Genomic DNA, 15,307 nt, shown 5'->3' with positions numbered 1-15,307 from the left:
ACTATGGACAGAAGAAATTAAAACACTACATACTTTAAAATCACCTTCAGTACAAGTCAAAAAGTCAACATGATACAAAAGGTCATCCATAGAGTTAATGTTTCTAAATACAAAGACGAGAAGCTTACATTGATCTCACTGTTCCATAGAACTTATACATTCATTGTCTTCTACCTTGTAAAAATCAATTGTTGGCATAATAAACCTGGACACTGGGAAGACTGAACAGCAATGCTGTAGAGAATCCAATTCCAAGTTGTCTGCCCAAGGTGAAGTTCAGTTTTTCTCTAGTGCTTGATAAGTCAGGCTGATCTTAAAGGGAGTAGTTAGAAATTTTTTCCAGGTATTGGTCCTCAAAGTGTGGTCCCCAGACCAGCAGCACTGGCCTCATCTGGGAACTTGTTAGAAATGCATATTTCTAGGCCTACTGAATCAGATACTCTGGGCTCCGGACCAGCAATCTGTGCCTTAACAAGACCTCCAGGTGACTCTGATATGTGCTAAAGTTTGACAACTACTGTCCTAACATCAAAAGATACTAGACGAGCACTACTTGAACTTTCAGGATAGGAATTAACAGTACAAACAATTTTTGGTAGTTGAAAAGGCTGGAACGACTGTAATTGGATGGAATTCAGCAGAAGTTGACTGCAGCTGTGTCACTAAGATGGCCAGCTAGCTAGTCTCTCCTCCCTAGACCCCCCTTGTGTTATCACACAAAGATTAGAGGGGCAAGGTTTTGGGTGGTGCTAGCGGTGTGGTAGTGGGTTTTTCTTCAACTGATAAGTACTGCCCCTCTTTACAAGGAAATTAGGCATTGTTCTCAAGTAAGTTTCTCCTACATTATCCTAGGGGATGATTTTTTTTTTTAGTCTATATTCCCTGAAGTAATAATTGTATTTTGGAAATCTAAATGGTGTTCTAATCCAAAACCTTAATTAAGTTATTAGTTACTTCCATATCAAATACAAATATTACAATACAGCCAGAGGAAAGGGATCTCACGAAAGACAGAGACAAAGTTTTCTAGGTTGCTGCACTCGTGAAGGAGAGCACATTTTTTTTGGATGAGGCATAATTATAAATTCTTTACCCAATTTCATAAATCTTGCCATAAACAAGCTCATAAATTCAATAAAAAGTGCTTAAAAATAGTCTTTTGCTTTTTTAAGGCCACACTAAATCTACCTAAATGGTACCCAAGCAGATGTAAGTTCTGTCATTCACTTACTGCATTGTGTTGGATTTTTCCTTCTGCCTGTTTCCTTGTCTACAAGGCAAGTAGAAATATTTAGGTGTCATGGCACATGGTTACTCTGGATATTGACCTGATGCCCTCAGTACCTGAATCTTTAAGCAATCTTGTCTGACCAGTTGCTTCTTCTTCAGAGAATGTGCATTTTGAAAAATGGTCATTTATTTTGCATATTCCCAAAGTTTGATGATGACCTACAGTTTAGTCCTATATACTTCCAGGGGAAGCAAGTAGAGAGGCACTGTTGGCTACAGGGCACTTTATTCTGAGTGATTAAATCGTAATTGGTAAAGGTCAACAAATTGTTGCTGTCATTCCAGACAGAGACTGTCATGTTTTTCCGCATAATAGCTGGCCATGGACAATATTATTCCATCATTTCCACCTAATTTGGTGAGTTTCCTAAATTACCACTGAGGATCTGCTTTAAGATTAAAGTTTAGATTTTGTTTTCTTTATTTTCAAACATAAAAATATTATGTTATATATGACCTTACTATGCCTAAACACTATCTTTTTCTTTTAACCCTATTGAAAAATCCCCATAACATTATAGATAGGGACATCAAGGTAACATCTTCAACTCATTTTAACTGTTTAATTCCTTGAAACACTGAAGTGTTTACACTGTGCACTTAGACATGGTGTTGTAGAGAGAGCCTGGCCTTTGAATTCAGGAACATCTCTTTTGCAACCAACTTTGCCATTTATGGGTTATCTTGGGCAAATTTCTGAACCTCTCTGGGTCTGCATCCTTATCTGAAAAAATGAGGACAATACCTGTTTCACAGTGTTATTGTGGGAATTAAATATGGTAAGTAGGTAAAGGTCCAAATTCTCAGAGGCACTCAATGATGTCACCTCCCCCCCTCCTGTTTGTAACCTCTTGCTATTGTTATCAGCTCCAAACACAGGTCTTCATTTTTTTTCTTTGCTGTATGCGGGCCTCTCACTGTTGTGGCCTCTCCTGTTGGTGGAGCACAGGCTCCGGACGCGCAGGCTCAGCGGCCATGGCTCATGGGCCCAGCCGCTCCGCGGCATGTGGGATCTTCCCGGACCGGGGCACGAACCCGTGTCCCCTGCATCGGCAGGTGGACTCTCAATCACTGCATCACCAGGGAAGCCCCAGAGGTCTTCATTTTGCTTAGTTTGATAGGACTGACACAAATGGATTTTTCTTTCTGAGAAAGAAAACTTTCCTACATAAGCAATACTATGATGTATTTGGGGAAGTCAAAAATATCTATTATATAATTGCATTACCTTGTTATAGTTAAGGCTATTTGACTCTCTCAACTGACTCTGTATAAGCCCTCTCCTTGGAACAACAAGAACAGCAACGACAAAGCCTAGTGATCGCTGTACCAAGAAGTTTCAATTTATAGGTACTTTGGAATTATGATAACATTTTGTCATGTTTGATTTAGTCTGAGCTGTTTTATATGTTAGCATCTGCCTTGGTCAGTCATTAAATAGCCTAAAAGTGGTAAAAGTTGCCCTAGTTTTGTATGGATGGAGAAGGCAGGAAAGTAATCATAAGGGGAGAGATGACAAGAGGGTGTAAAGAGACAGCCTAAGCATCTGTCAAAGCTGATCAGGAGATGCAAGAGGTAGGAGAGATCCTATGAACAATTTATTAGTCCTCCATCAAATCTAAGTCCTCCTATGGCAAGGAGAAATCTGTTGCAGAGTGTGGTGTACTTGGCTGGGCTATTCAGTCAGGAATTCTTCTGCACTTTGAGTTTTCTAGCATGCTTCCTCACTTTGGAAAAGATGAACACTGCCAAAATATTAGAAAAAGAATAAATCTCAGCCAGAGGGTAACACACTTTTGGCAGTAAATACAGGCAACTAAAAGCAATAAAAATCTTATTCTGCTTAGATCTGAAAATATACGGTAATAGCTATTGTAACTACAAAGGTTTGTCTTGACCTTGGTCTTTCAGAGACCATGGGAGGGAATGAAAGAAGAGATGGGGCAAGGCAGAAATGGAGACACCAGGAAGACTGAGGGACTGATGGGGCAGTGTGGGGAGGGACCACTCATCTACTAAGGGTTTTTACATACGTCCCTTTCTTCTTCACCCCTGGGAAGATTTGACTGACTTCGCTATGACCTGAAGTGTACTATTCCTCGGAGATTATTTGCATCAAGCCATGTCCTTTTTGAAAACTGCAAATACCTCTGAGAAGTATTACTGTGACTTAGCTAATTTTCCAGCTGAAATCTGACATGGATGCGATGCACAGAGTGTGTTGGGAATGGAGGTGGGTTGAAGACTGCTGTGGGCCGGAGGGGTGGTCTACAGAAAAAATGACGGGAAGGGACGAAAACCCTCTGACAAAATTGTAGGTAAAGAATGATGTACATCCTCTCATCTTTTATTCTTGGGACCCGTAATTAGGCTGGTACTAGTGCAATGTTTGAATACAGAATGGGGTAAACTTGTTTTCATAAGCTAGCCATGAATCCCACAATAGAGAATCTGTCAAGACAATGAATTCTGACTTCTAAACGGTTAACAACTTCCAGGACATGACCTTCATGAATTGAGACTGGCTTCCTTTGAATTTTTATACTTTATAAACAGTTGCTAGATATAAACATTTTGTAATTACTCTGATTTGATAATACTCTGCTTTGCTGAAGCTCCCCCAACCCCCGTAAACTGCGGAATGCTCACAGGCTCACAAGGAAATGAACCTTAGATGAGCTACAAAAAGAAACAAAACAACAATGGTGTACTGCTTTTGTTTAAAAAAAAAAAAGTATCTACCCAACTTTCAATTCTACTTACAAAATATAAAAAATCTAAAGTATAGAACAACTTATTGCTATCCCAACGATTCATTGCTTGTTAACATCAAATTGTTGATCTGTTTCTAAACTTGCATTATTGTCTAATGAGCAAACACTAAAGGCAAAGAGTGTTTTGTGGAACTGGAAAAACATCTTCTGAATTCTGTGGTGATCTCCGGATGGCATAGCGAATGATAAGGTTCTTTCTTTTAAATTGCCTAAATAAATCAGGGAACCCTGTCTTCCTCTTAACCTCGTAGATAGTTATATATTCCCAAGGAAGACAAAGTTTACAAATACCAGTACTGAATAAAGCTGTCAGTTTTAAATCCTTACTTCCACCCTTAAGAGTTGATGTTTGAGGGATATTTTCAATTACGAATAATTTTTAGGAGCTGGGAAAATTAAAACGTATCTCTTAGCAACTAACTCTTTAGAATGTGTGTGAGTGGCCTTGACTGAGGAGTTTCAATCACTATTATAATTTAAGAAATATTAAATATACTGTAAATAATAAGATAAAGATTCCAAATTAATTTTCTAGTAATAATTAGGAAAATAAATATCTAGTTAAAATATGCCTGAATGAAAAGACCTCAAACAGAGGGCACATCTACTTGCCAGAGAGGAGAAATATTTTAAACTGAAAAACTTCATTTCCTAAACTTCATTCTGTGTCCTTTTCTCCTGTAGTTTTATTTTCTTCTGAGACTAGAGTGTGTATGAACGACACCATAATTTCATATGATGGTTGTCTAATATTTTCAGATTTAAAATGATTTCATCATCACCTCCTTTCCCACCCCTTCCAGCTGTTTCCCTAACCCCACACTTCCTGCTCCCTTCCCTGAGAAGTCTGTTCATTGGACGGTGAATTCTTGAGTTCCTTTCTTCCAAGGGTGTTGATATAAAATGAGTTGTTTTGTTTTCTTAAAGACAAAATGTTATACCTTATGTTCAGATAATTGTGGAGCATAGAAATGTGTGTGCAACAAGGAACTAAGGCACCATTTTTTCTTTCCCTTTTCATTTTTGCATTGGGAACAAAAGCAAAGACTTTTGGGACAGTCAGGTGGCCGGTCTTAAGTCATTTGGCACTATCTATATCAGCCAATACCACTGAGTACTATGTGTCAAAGCCTGCCATGCCACAGACTTAAAATCCTGCCATGAAAGAATTTCCTTCCTTTAGAAGTAGGGGAGTGAAGGCACAATAGTACCTTACATGAGGAAGTTGGCAAATACCAACCAGAGAATCTTGACAACTTAGGAACAATTTTGAAATGTTCTGGAATATTTTACAGAGGAAGTAAGTCATCCCTTTCTTGATTATGACACCCAAGAATACATTTTTCCAACTGTTTTCTTCCCTGCCGAACTCATAATCATAATATAAATCTTCCTCCAATTAATCATGTCTGTGTGTATATCAGCTTGACTTACCAGCAGATATTTCTTTAGCTATTGCATTTTTTAAAATGATGGATCGCCTGGGTTCAATCCCTGGTCGGGGAACTAGATCCTGCAGGCATGCTGCAACTAAGACCCGGTGCAGCCCAAATAAATAAATAAAATGATGGATCAATGTAATGTTTTCAAAGGAGTGGCCCTTGAAAGTGACTCATTTGGGGATAATATTGCAGGCAAAAGCATTGGGAAATAAGATTTAGAAATGTGTCGAGGAATGTAGAGTCTTCTGAAATTATGTGCAAATTTAGAGTTTCACTTGTGTCATCCAGATACAACCTTAGTATCCAGAATGGCCCCAATGCTGATTAGCTAGGGAGCAACTGGGTGTTCTCTGAGTCATTGGGGCTGGTGGTGGGGAAAATGCTATCAGCTGGATTGGCAGACATACTCTAAACCCTCCTAGTGTATTTCCTTGGGAATGGAATGTGAGTCTTCTACACAATGATGTCATAGACACGGCCCACTCTGCCGAGCCATTCTCTCACAGCCTGGCGAACTCTGATGTCAGTCACGTGACAGGTCAGCTGGCTGATGCATGGGAACACTGCTGGCTGGAGCGCTGTGAAGGTCTGGTCTGGAAGGATCTGAATCTGATTGAGAACTGTTAGCACCATGTTGGTCCATGCCTAAGAGAAAGGAATTAAGAGAATTAGCAGTTTTCTCCAGCGGTTTCATTTGTACTCTTAAGTGTGGCTAATATGCAAATGAGTTTTCTCAGGCTTTAGGCTTCAATAAATGTAGTCTTTACTAATTTAATGCACTTATAATAAAACATCAGTTTAAGTTCATATATATATATATATATATAAAAGGACTAGCAGAGACTCATTTCACATTAGGAATACATTATTTCTAGCTTTTACAAAATACAAAAATCCTACTCCTCAGATTTTTAAAAACTCTCTTGCCTTCTCATGATGAGATTTTCATAGGCCATATGACATTTTTAATCAGCAGACTCTCTAATGTCTAGAGAACTTGGAATAGGTCTACCTTAATTTAGGGTAACTTTTGAAATCATAAGCAAATCTCCAAGACATGAAAAAGCAATTAAGATTTGTTATTTGTCAAGAAGGTCATCTGTTAAAGAATAACCTTACATCTCAGTTTGACTGGATACTTTTACAAATACAGTCTAAGATGATTTTTGTGGATTCTGAACTATGAAGTTTAGTTCTATGTTCAAGACACATCAGAGGAAAAAAGTATCTTGCAAGATTCATACTAATTCCAAATTTATGTTCATTCTAAGAATACATTCCTGTATAGGTCCATAGAATCCTAGGGCCCAAGAGCTCCTATCTTACTATGCCTGCAACAGGAATCTACAACTTAAAATAAACATCCAGATTACTTTTAAAGGGCTCTCCATGAGTTTAGATCCTTCTATCTTTCTTTTCCCATCTCATCTTTTCTTAAATTGAATGAAATAGTGCCCCTCTTCTTTACTTCTCAAGCTCATTTTTGGGAGGTACCACAGAATTGCAAATATTAATTATATAAAGGAATAGGAACACTCTGAAAATGAGAATTTTTATGTGCTCAGGATGGGCTAGAAAAACAATTCATTTGGAATAACCACATAATATGCACTTTGCCTTTTCCCTTTACATAATTCTTCATAACTACAGAATTGCTTCAGAGCTATCTTCAAATGATTAACTGGCATTGAGTCCTGGGTTTAAGTCCATCTATTTTCTAAGCTTTGGCGTCATCTTATTTACACAGGTGGGTTCCTAATTCTCAGTAGTATCTGTTATAACCCATAAAAACAATTCCTGAAATTAAATGAGAATACAATTTCAGTTTCACAAGGATATACTGATGGATCCTATGTCTTAGGGGCAGGCAGTCCCCTGACTTTGGAGGCTCATAACATGTCTGAGTGCTCCCTGAGGGGCACAGGTGCGTCACTGGTACTGGCTTCCCTCCTGCATGGCCGGCTGTGGACCCTTGCATCCTCCAGCGGGGGGCAGGTACCCACCTGGATCTGGGCTTCGGCGTCCCTTGCGGAGATACTCCGGGAGCTGCCGGTGGAACCCGAGCGGGGCCTCTTCTCCTGGCGCAGCAGCTCGGGGCCAGCGCTGAAGGAGTGCCGCATCTGCCCCTGGTCCATCAGGTGCTGGGGCCGCTGGAGCAGCGGGGAGCCTTGGCCCCTGGGCCCCAGTGGCTCTCCCTTCTTCTCCACCTTGACCTCTTTGGGGAAGGAGGGCAGGTTATGCTGTTGTTTCCTCTTCTTGTACTCGGTCATCAGCTTTGAGATGGTCTTGTCAGCTGCCATGGTGTAGATTTTGTTGCCGGCGTTCTCCCACCACTCCTTCTTGCGGCTGGGGTCCTTCTTCTCCACCTTGGGGCTCGGGGGCAGCAGCAGCATTTCCCCGCTGGTCCCCCTCAGGCTCGGCGGCTCGCCCGCGTGATCGCGGGTCTGACTGCGGTCATCCTCGGAAGGCGTGTCTTTCCCCGAGAAGCCCCCAGTGGACGGGGTGGATGACCCCGACTGGAAGGAGGGAAGGATGAAGAAAGGGTCACTCTTGAAGATCGGTGCCTCCTCCATACTGTTTTCCAGGTCCAAGTGCATCTGGATGTAGTTATTACACAGCTCCATGCATAGCTTGTGAAGCCTCTTGATCAGCCACACCCAGTCCGCGTTGCTGATGGGCTGGACACTGAGGGAGGGCATCCGAGCCCTCCACTGCCTCTTCTCCTTGCCTCTAGGGGGGCTCACCTGGGCGGTCTCCTCAAAAATGTCTTCATCTTCTGATGAACACTGCTGGGAGGAATCTGTGCTCCTCTCATCGTCCTCAAAAAGGACCTTCTTCACTTGCTCAGCAGTGATGGTTTCTTGGTTGCTGAGAACAGCACAGACCAGTGCATGGAAATAAATGTTAAAACTCATGGCAGACTGGCGGTAGAGGTTGGCAGCTCCCCCGATGCCAGACACTTTCTTCAGCAGGCACTTCAACCCAGGGCTGGTGTCAAACTCTCTGGCCGTCCTGTAGGAGTCCAACAGCAGGTCAAAGATGACGGCCAAGTTCTGCATGGAGATGTATCTGAGGAAGCCGGCCAGCTTGGTTTCTGGCACTTGGATCTTCTCCTCCCCAGGAGAGGGGCCTTTGACAAACTCTTCTAACAAGATATCATATAAGTTCTGGAGTAACACTTGATGGGATAGTAAACTCACCACAATTTCCCTGAAGGAAACACTTCAAATGAAAAGAAAGGCATTGATTAGTAGCCAGTTGCCTTATATGAGTTACCTTAAAGCAATTCAGACCTTACACAAACAGAATGACTAGGCAAAATTACAAACTAAACTACTTGTATTTTAATGTCTTTCTTCAAAAAGGACAAATTTCTTGGGGCATTACAAGATGACAATTTTAATCATGATTAATGGAATTCCTGACACTTTTAAAATCTGGGAGCTATAGAATTAATATTATGATATTGAGTTAACGATTCTCAATAAGACTTAGGGAACAAATAAAACAATTTTATTAAAAAATTTTTAACGTAGACACAATTATGGTATATGACCTGTTTTCTTTCGTAGTTATGAGTAATAAAACAAATCAAGAAAGTAACAATTTCTGTTGAGTTATAGTAATTTTAATTGGCTTTTTCCCTACCCTTTGCCATTTTTCCTTCATCCCAAAGCTTTTACTATTTTTTTAAGTGATGGCTGAGGAATTTTTAATAAATGGAAAAACTAAAATATAATAATTAACATTATGCTTGGACATTTGAGTTCATTTTGTCTCCCCAGTTTCATTTTTTCCTGCATATCTAGGAATGAAGTCTTTATTTCACTAAGATAGGCTTAAGAGCTTAAAATCTCTCTTCTGCTAGTTATCTAGGGAATCCAAGACATAGCTAATTGCAAGATTCCACATTATTCTTTAACTGGTTGCATCATTTTATCTTGTGCAGGGAGAGCCTCTGAAAGTACAGACAAAGGCAATATTCCATATAGGCTTGGGGGAAGGGAGAGGAAGAAGGAAGTATTTACTGGTCTGCACATTCCAGATGTAGGAATTCTGACTACAACTGTCAAGTGTGTCAACTCTGCTAAGACACCTAGCTATGAGAATACCTGGAGAGATTTGTTTTTAAATTTAGAGTATAGTTGGTTAACAATGTTGTGTTAGTTTCAGGTGTACAGAGAGTGATTCAGTTATACATAGACATGTATCTATTCTTTTTCAAATTCTTTTCCCATTTAGGTTATTACAGAGTATTGAGCAGAGTTCCTTCCCTGTGTTACACAGTAGGTCCTTGTTGGTTATCTATTTTAAATATAGCAGTGTGTACCAGTCAATCCCAAATTCCCAATCTATCCCTCCCCTCCATACTTCCCCTCTGGTAACCATAAGTTCATTCACTAAATCTGTGAGTCTGTCTCTGCTTTGTAAATAAGTTTGTACCATTTTTTCTGGATTCTGCATATAAGCGATATCATATGATATTTGTCTTTCTTTGTCTGACTCACTTCACTTAGTATGATAATCTCCAGGTCCATCCATGTTGCTGCAAATGGCATTATTTCATTCTTTTTAATGGCTGAGTAATATTCCATTGTATATATGTGCCACATCTTCTTTATCCATTCATCTGTCAATGCACAGATGAATGTTTCCATGTCTTGGCTATTGTAAACAGCGCTGCAATGAACAATGGGGTGCATGAACCATTTTTCCCTGGATATATGCCCAGGAGTGGGATTGCTGGAACATATTGCTGGATCATAGCTCTGTTTTCAGTTTCTTAAGGAACATCCATACTGTTCTCCATAGTGGCTGTACCAATTTACATTCCCACCAACAGTGTAGGAGGGTTCCCTTTTCTCCACACCCTCTCCAGCATTTATTGTTCGTAGACTTTTTGATAATGGCCATTCTGACGGGTGTGAGGTGATATCTCATTGTAGTCTTGATTTGCATTTCTCTAATTAGAGATCTTGAGCATCTTTTCATGTGCTTCCTGGCCATGTGTATGTCTTCTTTGGAGAAATGTCTATTTAGGTGTTCTGCACGTTTTATGATTGGGTTGTTTGTTTTCTTCAATATTGAGCTGCATGAGCTGTTTGTATATTTTGGAGATTAATCCCTTGTTGGTCACATTGTTTGCAAATATTTTCTCCCATTCTGTGGGTTGTCCTTTTGTTTATGGTTTCCTTTGCTGTGCAAAATCTTTTGAGCTTAATTAGGTCCCATTTGTTTATTTTTCTTTTCACCTCCATTATTGTAGGAGACGGAATGAAAAAGATATTGCTGCAATTTATGTCAAAGAGTGTTCTGCTTATATCTTCCTCTAAGAGTTTTATAATATCTGGTCTTAGATTTAGGTCTTTATTCCATTTTGAGTTTATTATTGTGTATGGTGTTAAAGAATGTTCTAATTTCATTTTTTTACATGTAGCTGTCCAGTTTCCCTGGCACCATTTTTTGAAGAGATTGTCTTTTCTCAATTATATAGTCTTGCCTCCTTTGTTGTAGATTAATTGACTATAGTTGTGTGGGTTTGTTTCTGGGCTTTCTATCCTGTTCCGTTGATCTATATTTCTGTTTTTGTGCCAGTACCATACTGCTTTGATGACTGTAGCTTTGTAGTATAGTCTGAAGTCTGGGAGCCTGATTCCTCCAGCTCTGTTTATCTTTCTCAAGATTGCTTTGGGGCTTCCCTAGTGGTGCAGTGGTTAAGAATCCGCCTGCCAATGCAGGGGACACAGGTTCGAGCCCTGGTCCGGGAAGATCCCACATGCCGTGGAACAACTAAACCCGTGCGCCACAACTACTGAGCCTGCTCTCTAGAGCCTGCGAGCCACAACTACTGAAGCCCATGTGCCTAGAGCCTGTGCTCTGCAACAAGAGAAGCCACCGCAAAAAGAAGCCTGCGCACCGCAACGAAGAGGAGTCCCCACTCTCAGCAACTAGAGAAAACCCACATGCAGCAGCAAAGACCCAATGCAGCCAAAAATTAAATAAATGAATAAATTAATTAATTTAAAAAAAAGATTGCTGGGCTTCCCTGGTGGCGCAGTGGTTGAGAGTCCGACTGCCAATGCAGGGGACGCAGGTTCGTGCCCTGGTCTGGGAAGATCCCACATGCTGCAGAGCGGCTGGGCCCATGAGCCATGGCCACTGAGCCTGTGCATCCAGAACCTGTGCTCCGCAACGGGAGAGGCCACAACAGTGAGAGGCCCACGTACCACACACACAAAAAAATAATAATAAGATTGCTTTGGCTATTTGGGGTCTGTTATGTGTCTATACAAATTTTAAATGTTTTTGTTCTAGTCCTATGAAAAATGCCATTGGTAATCTGATAGGGATTGCACTGAATCTGTAGATTGCCTTGGGTAGTATAGTCATTTTGACACTATTGATTCTTCCAGTCCAAGAACATGGTATATCTTTCCAACTGTTTGTGTCATCTTCAATTTCTTTCATCAGTGTCATAATTTTCAGAGTACAGGTCCTTTGCCTTCTTAGGTAGGTTTATTCCTAGGTATTTTATTCTTTTTGATGTGATGGTAAGTGGGATTGTTTCTTTAATTTCGCTTTCTGACCGTTCATTGTTAGCGTACAGAAATGCAACAGATTTCTCTGTATTTATTTTGTATCCTGCAACTTTACCAATTTCATTGATGAGCTCTAGTAGTTTTCTGGTATCATCTTTAGGATTTTCTATGTATACTATCATGTTATCTGCAATCAGTGGCAGTTTTACTTCTTTTTTCCAATTTGGATTCCCTTTATTTCTTTTTCTTCTCTGATTGCTGTGTCTAGGACTTCCAAAATTATGTTGAATAAAAGTGATGAGAGTGGACATCCTTGTCCTGATCTTACAGGAAATGCTTTCAGTTTTTCACTGTTGGGTATGATTTTAGCAGTAGGTTCATCATATATGGCCTTTATTATGTTGAGGTATGTTTCCTCTATGCCCACTTTCTGGAGATTTTTTTTTTTTTTTTTTTTGCGATACGCGGGCCTCTCACCGTTGTGGCCTCTCCCGCCGCGGAGCACAGGCTCCGGACGCGCAGGCTCAGCGGCCATGGCTCACGGGCCCAGCCGCTCCGCAGCATGTGGGATCTTCCCGGACCGGGGCACGAACCCGTGTCCCCTGCATCAGCAGGCGGATTCCCAACCACTGCGCCACCAGGGAAGCCCTGGAGATTTTTAAAATCATAAATGGTATTGAATTTTGTCAAAATATTTTTCTGCATCTATTGAGATGATCATATTGTTTTTATTCTTCAATTTGTTGATGCGGTGTATCACACTGATTGATTTGCGGATATTGAAAAACCCTTGTATACCTGGGATAAATCCCACTTGATCATGGTGTATGATCCTTTTAATGTGTTGTTGGATTTGGTGTGCTAGTATTTTGTGGAGGATTTTTGCATCTACATTCATCAGTGATATTGGCCTTTAACTTTATTTCTTTTTTTTGTTGTTGTATCTTTGTTTGGTTTTCGTATCAGGGTGATGGTGGCCTCATAGAATGAGTTTGGGAGTGTTCCTTCCTCTACAATTTATGGAAGACTTTGAGAACGATGAGTGTTAGCTCTTCTCTAAATGTTTGGTAGAATTCACCTGTGAAGCCATCTGGCCCTGGTATTTTGTTGGGAGCTTTTTTTTTTTTTTTTTTTTTTTTTTTTTTGCGGTATGTGGGCCTCTCACTGTTGTGGCCTCTCCTGTTGCGGAGCACAGGCTCTGGATGCGCAGGCTCAGTGGCCATGGCTCACGGGCCCAGCCGCCCCGCGGCACGTGGGATCTTCCCGGACCGGGGCATGAACCCGTGTCCCCTGCATCGGCAGGCGGACTCTCAACCACTGCGCCACAAGGGAAGCCCCGGGAGTTTTTTAATCACAGTTTTAATTTCAGTACTTGTGATTGGTCTTTTCATATTTTCTATTTCTTCCTGGTTCAGTCTTGGGAGATTGTACCTTTATAAGGATTTGTCCATTTCTTCCAGGTTGTCCATTTTATTGGCATATAGTTGCTTATAACAGTCTCTTATGGTCCTTTGTATTTCTGTGGTATCCATTGTAACTTCTCCTTTTTCATTTCTAATTTTATTGACTTGAGCTCTCTTCCCTCTTTTTCTTGATGAGTCTGGCTAAAGGTTTATCAAATTTTTTTATCTTCTCAACGAACCAGCTTTTAGTTTCATTGATCTTTTTATTGTTTTCTTTGTCTGTATCTCATTTATTTCTGCTCTGATGCTTATGGTGTCTTTCCTTCTACTGACTTTGGGATTTTTTTGTTCTTGTTTCTCTAGTTGCTTTAGTGTTAGATTAGGTTGTTTGAGATTTTTCTTGTTTCCTGACGTAAGACTGTATTGCTGTAAACTTCCCTGTTAGAACTTGTTTTGCTGCATCCCATAGGTTTTAGATTATCATGCTTTCATTTTCATTCGTCTCTAGGTCTTTTTTGATTTCCTCTTTGATTTCTTCAGTGATCCATTCATTGTTTAGTAGCATATTGTTTAGCCTCTATATATTTGTGTTTTTTAGTTTTTTTCTTGTAGTTGATTTCTAATCTCATAGCATTGTGGTCGGAAAAGATGCTTGATATGATTTCAATTTTCTTAAATTTACCAAGGCTCGCTTTGTGGCCCAGCATGTGATCAATCCTGGAGAATATTCCATGTGCACTTGAAAAGAATGCGTATTCTGCTGCTTTTGGATGGAATGCTCTATAAATATCAGTTAAATCCTTGTGGTTTAATGTGTCATTTAAAGCCTGTGTTCCCTTATTTATTTTCTGTCTGGATGATCTGTCCATTGATGTAAGTGGGATGTTAAAGTCCCCCACTATTATTATGTTACTGTTGATTTCTCTTTTATGGCTGTTAGGAGCACCTCAATATATAAGGCAGATACTATGTTGGGTGCATATATATTTGCCATTGTTATATCTTCTTGGATTGATCCCTTGATCATTATGTAGTGTCCTTCTTTCTTTCTTGTAACAATCTTTAAAGTCTATTTTGTCTTATATAAATATTGCTATTCCAGCTTTCTTTTGATTTCCATTTGCACGGAATACATTTTGCCATTCACTCACTTTCAGTCTCTATGTGTTCCTAGATCTGAAGTGGGTCTCCTGTAGACAGCATATATACACGTGTTTTTTTTTTTTTTTTTTTTGCTGTACGCGGGCCTCTCACTGCTGTGGCCTCTCCCGTTGCGGAGCACAGGCTCCGGACACACAGGCTCCGCGGCCATGGCTCACGGGCCCAGCCGCTCCGCGGCATGTGGGATCTTCCGGGATAGGGGCACGAACCCGTGTCCCCTGCATCGGCAGGCGGACCCTCAACCACTGCGCCACCAGGGAAGCCCCACGTGTTGTTTTTGTATCCATTCATCCAGTCTGTGTCTTTTGGTTGGAGCATTTAATCCGTTTACATTTAAAGTAATTATTGATATGTATACTCTTATTGCCATTTTATTGGTTTTGAATTTGTTTTTGTAGGTGCTTTTTCTTCCCTTCCTTTTTTGTTCTCTTCTCTTGATTTGATGACTAACTTTAGTGTTGTGTTTGGATTACTTTTTCTTTTTTGTGTGTGTATCTATTGTAGATTTTCGGTTTGCAGTTACCATGAGGTTTTTGATATAGAAGTTTATATAAAAGCAAGATTGTTTTAAGTTGCTGTTCTTTTAGTTTTAAATGCATTTCCAATATCCTGCATTTGTGATCTCCTCTTCTCACAATTGCTGGTTTTCATATCATATTTGTGTGCAGATTGTTTCCTATTTTTACTGTACGTTTGCC

At 40.3% G+C, this 15,307-nt stretch overlaps 1 protein-coding gene across 1 annotated transcript in view; it reads right to left on the bottom strand.

The window, feature by feature from the left end:
• Window positions 1-2,182: 2,182 nt before the first annotated feature.
• The window catches only part of ARFGEF3 (ARFGEF family member 3), a gene marked incomplete at its 5' end in the record, with an annotated part of 187,936 nt that continues 174,811 nt past the window's right edge, over window positions 2,183-15,307 (bottom strand). The window contains 2 exons of the mRNA XM_081250676.1: window positions 2,183-6,151; window positions 7,510-8,728. Coding sequence (XP_081106802.1) covers window positions 5,960-6,151; window positions 7,510-8,728 — 1,411 coding nt within the window. The 3' untranslated portion in view covers window positions 2,183-5,959. The remainder of the gene's footprint in view (window positions 6,152-7,509; window positions 8,729-15,307) is intronic.

This window comes from Mesoplodon bidens (assembly GCF_964165515.1).
Source record: "Mesoplodon bidens genome assembly, chromosome: 12".
NCBI classification, from domain to species: Eukaryota; Metazoa; Chordata; class Mammalia; order Artiodactyla; family Ziphiidae; genus Mesoplodon; species Mesoplodon bidens.
Note: the sequence above shows the minus strand (reverse complement) of the source record. Positions and strands in the feature narration are given on the sequence as shown.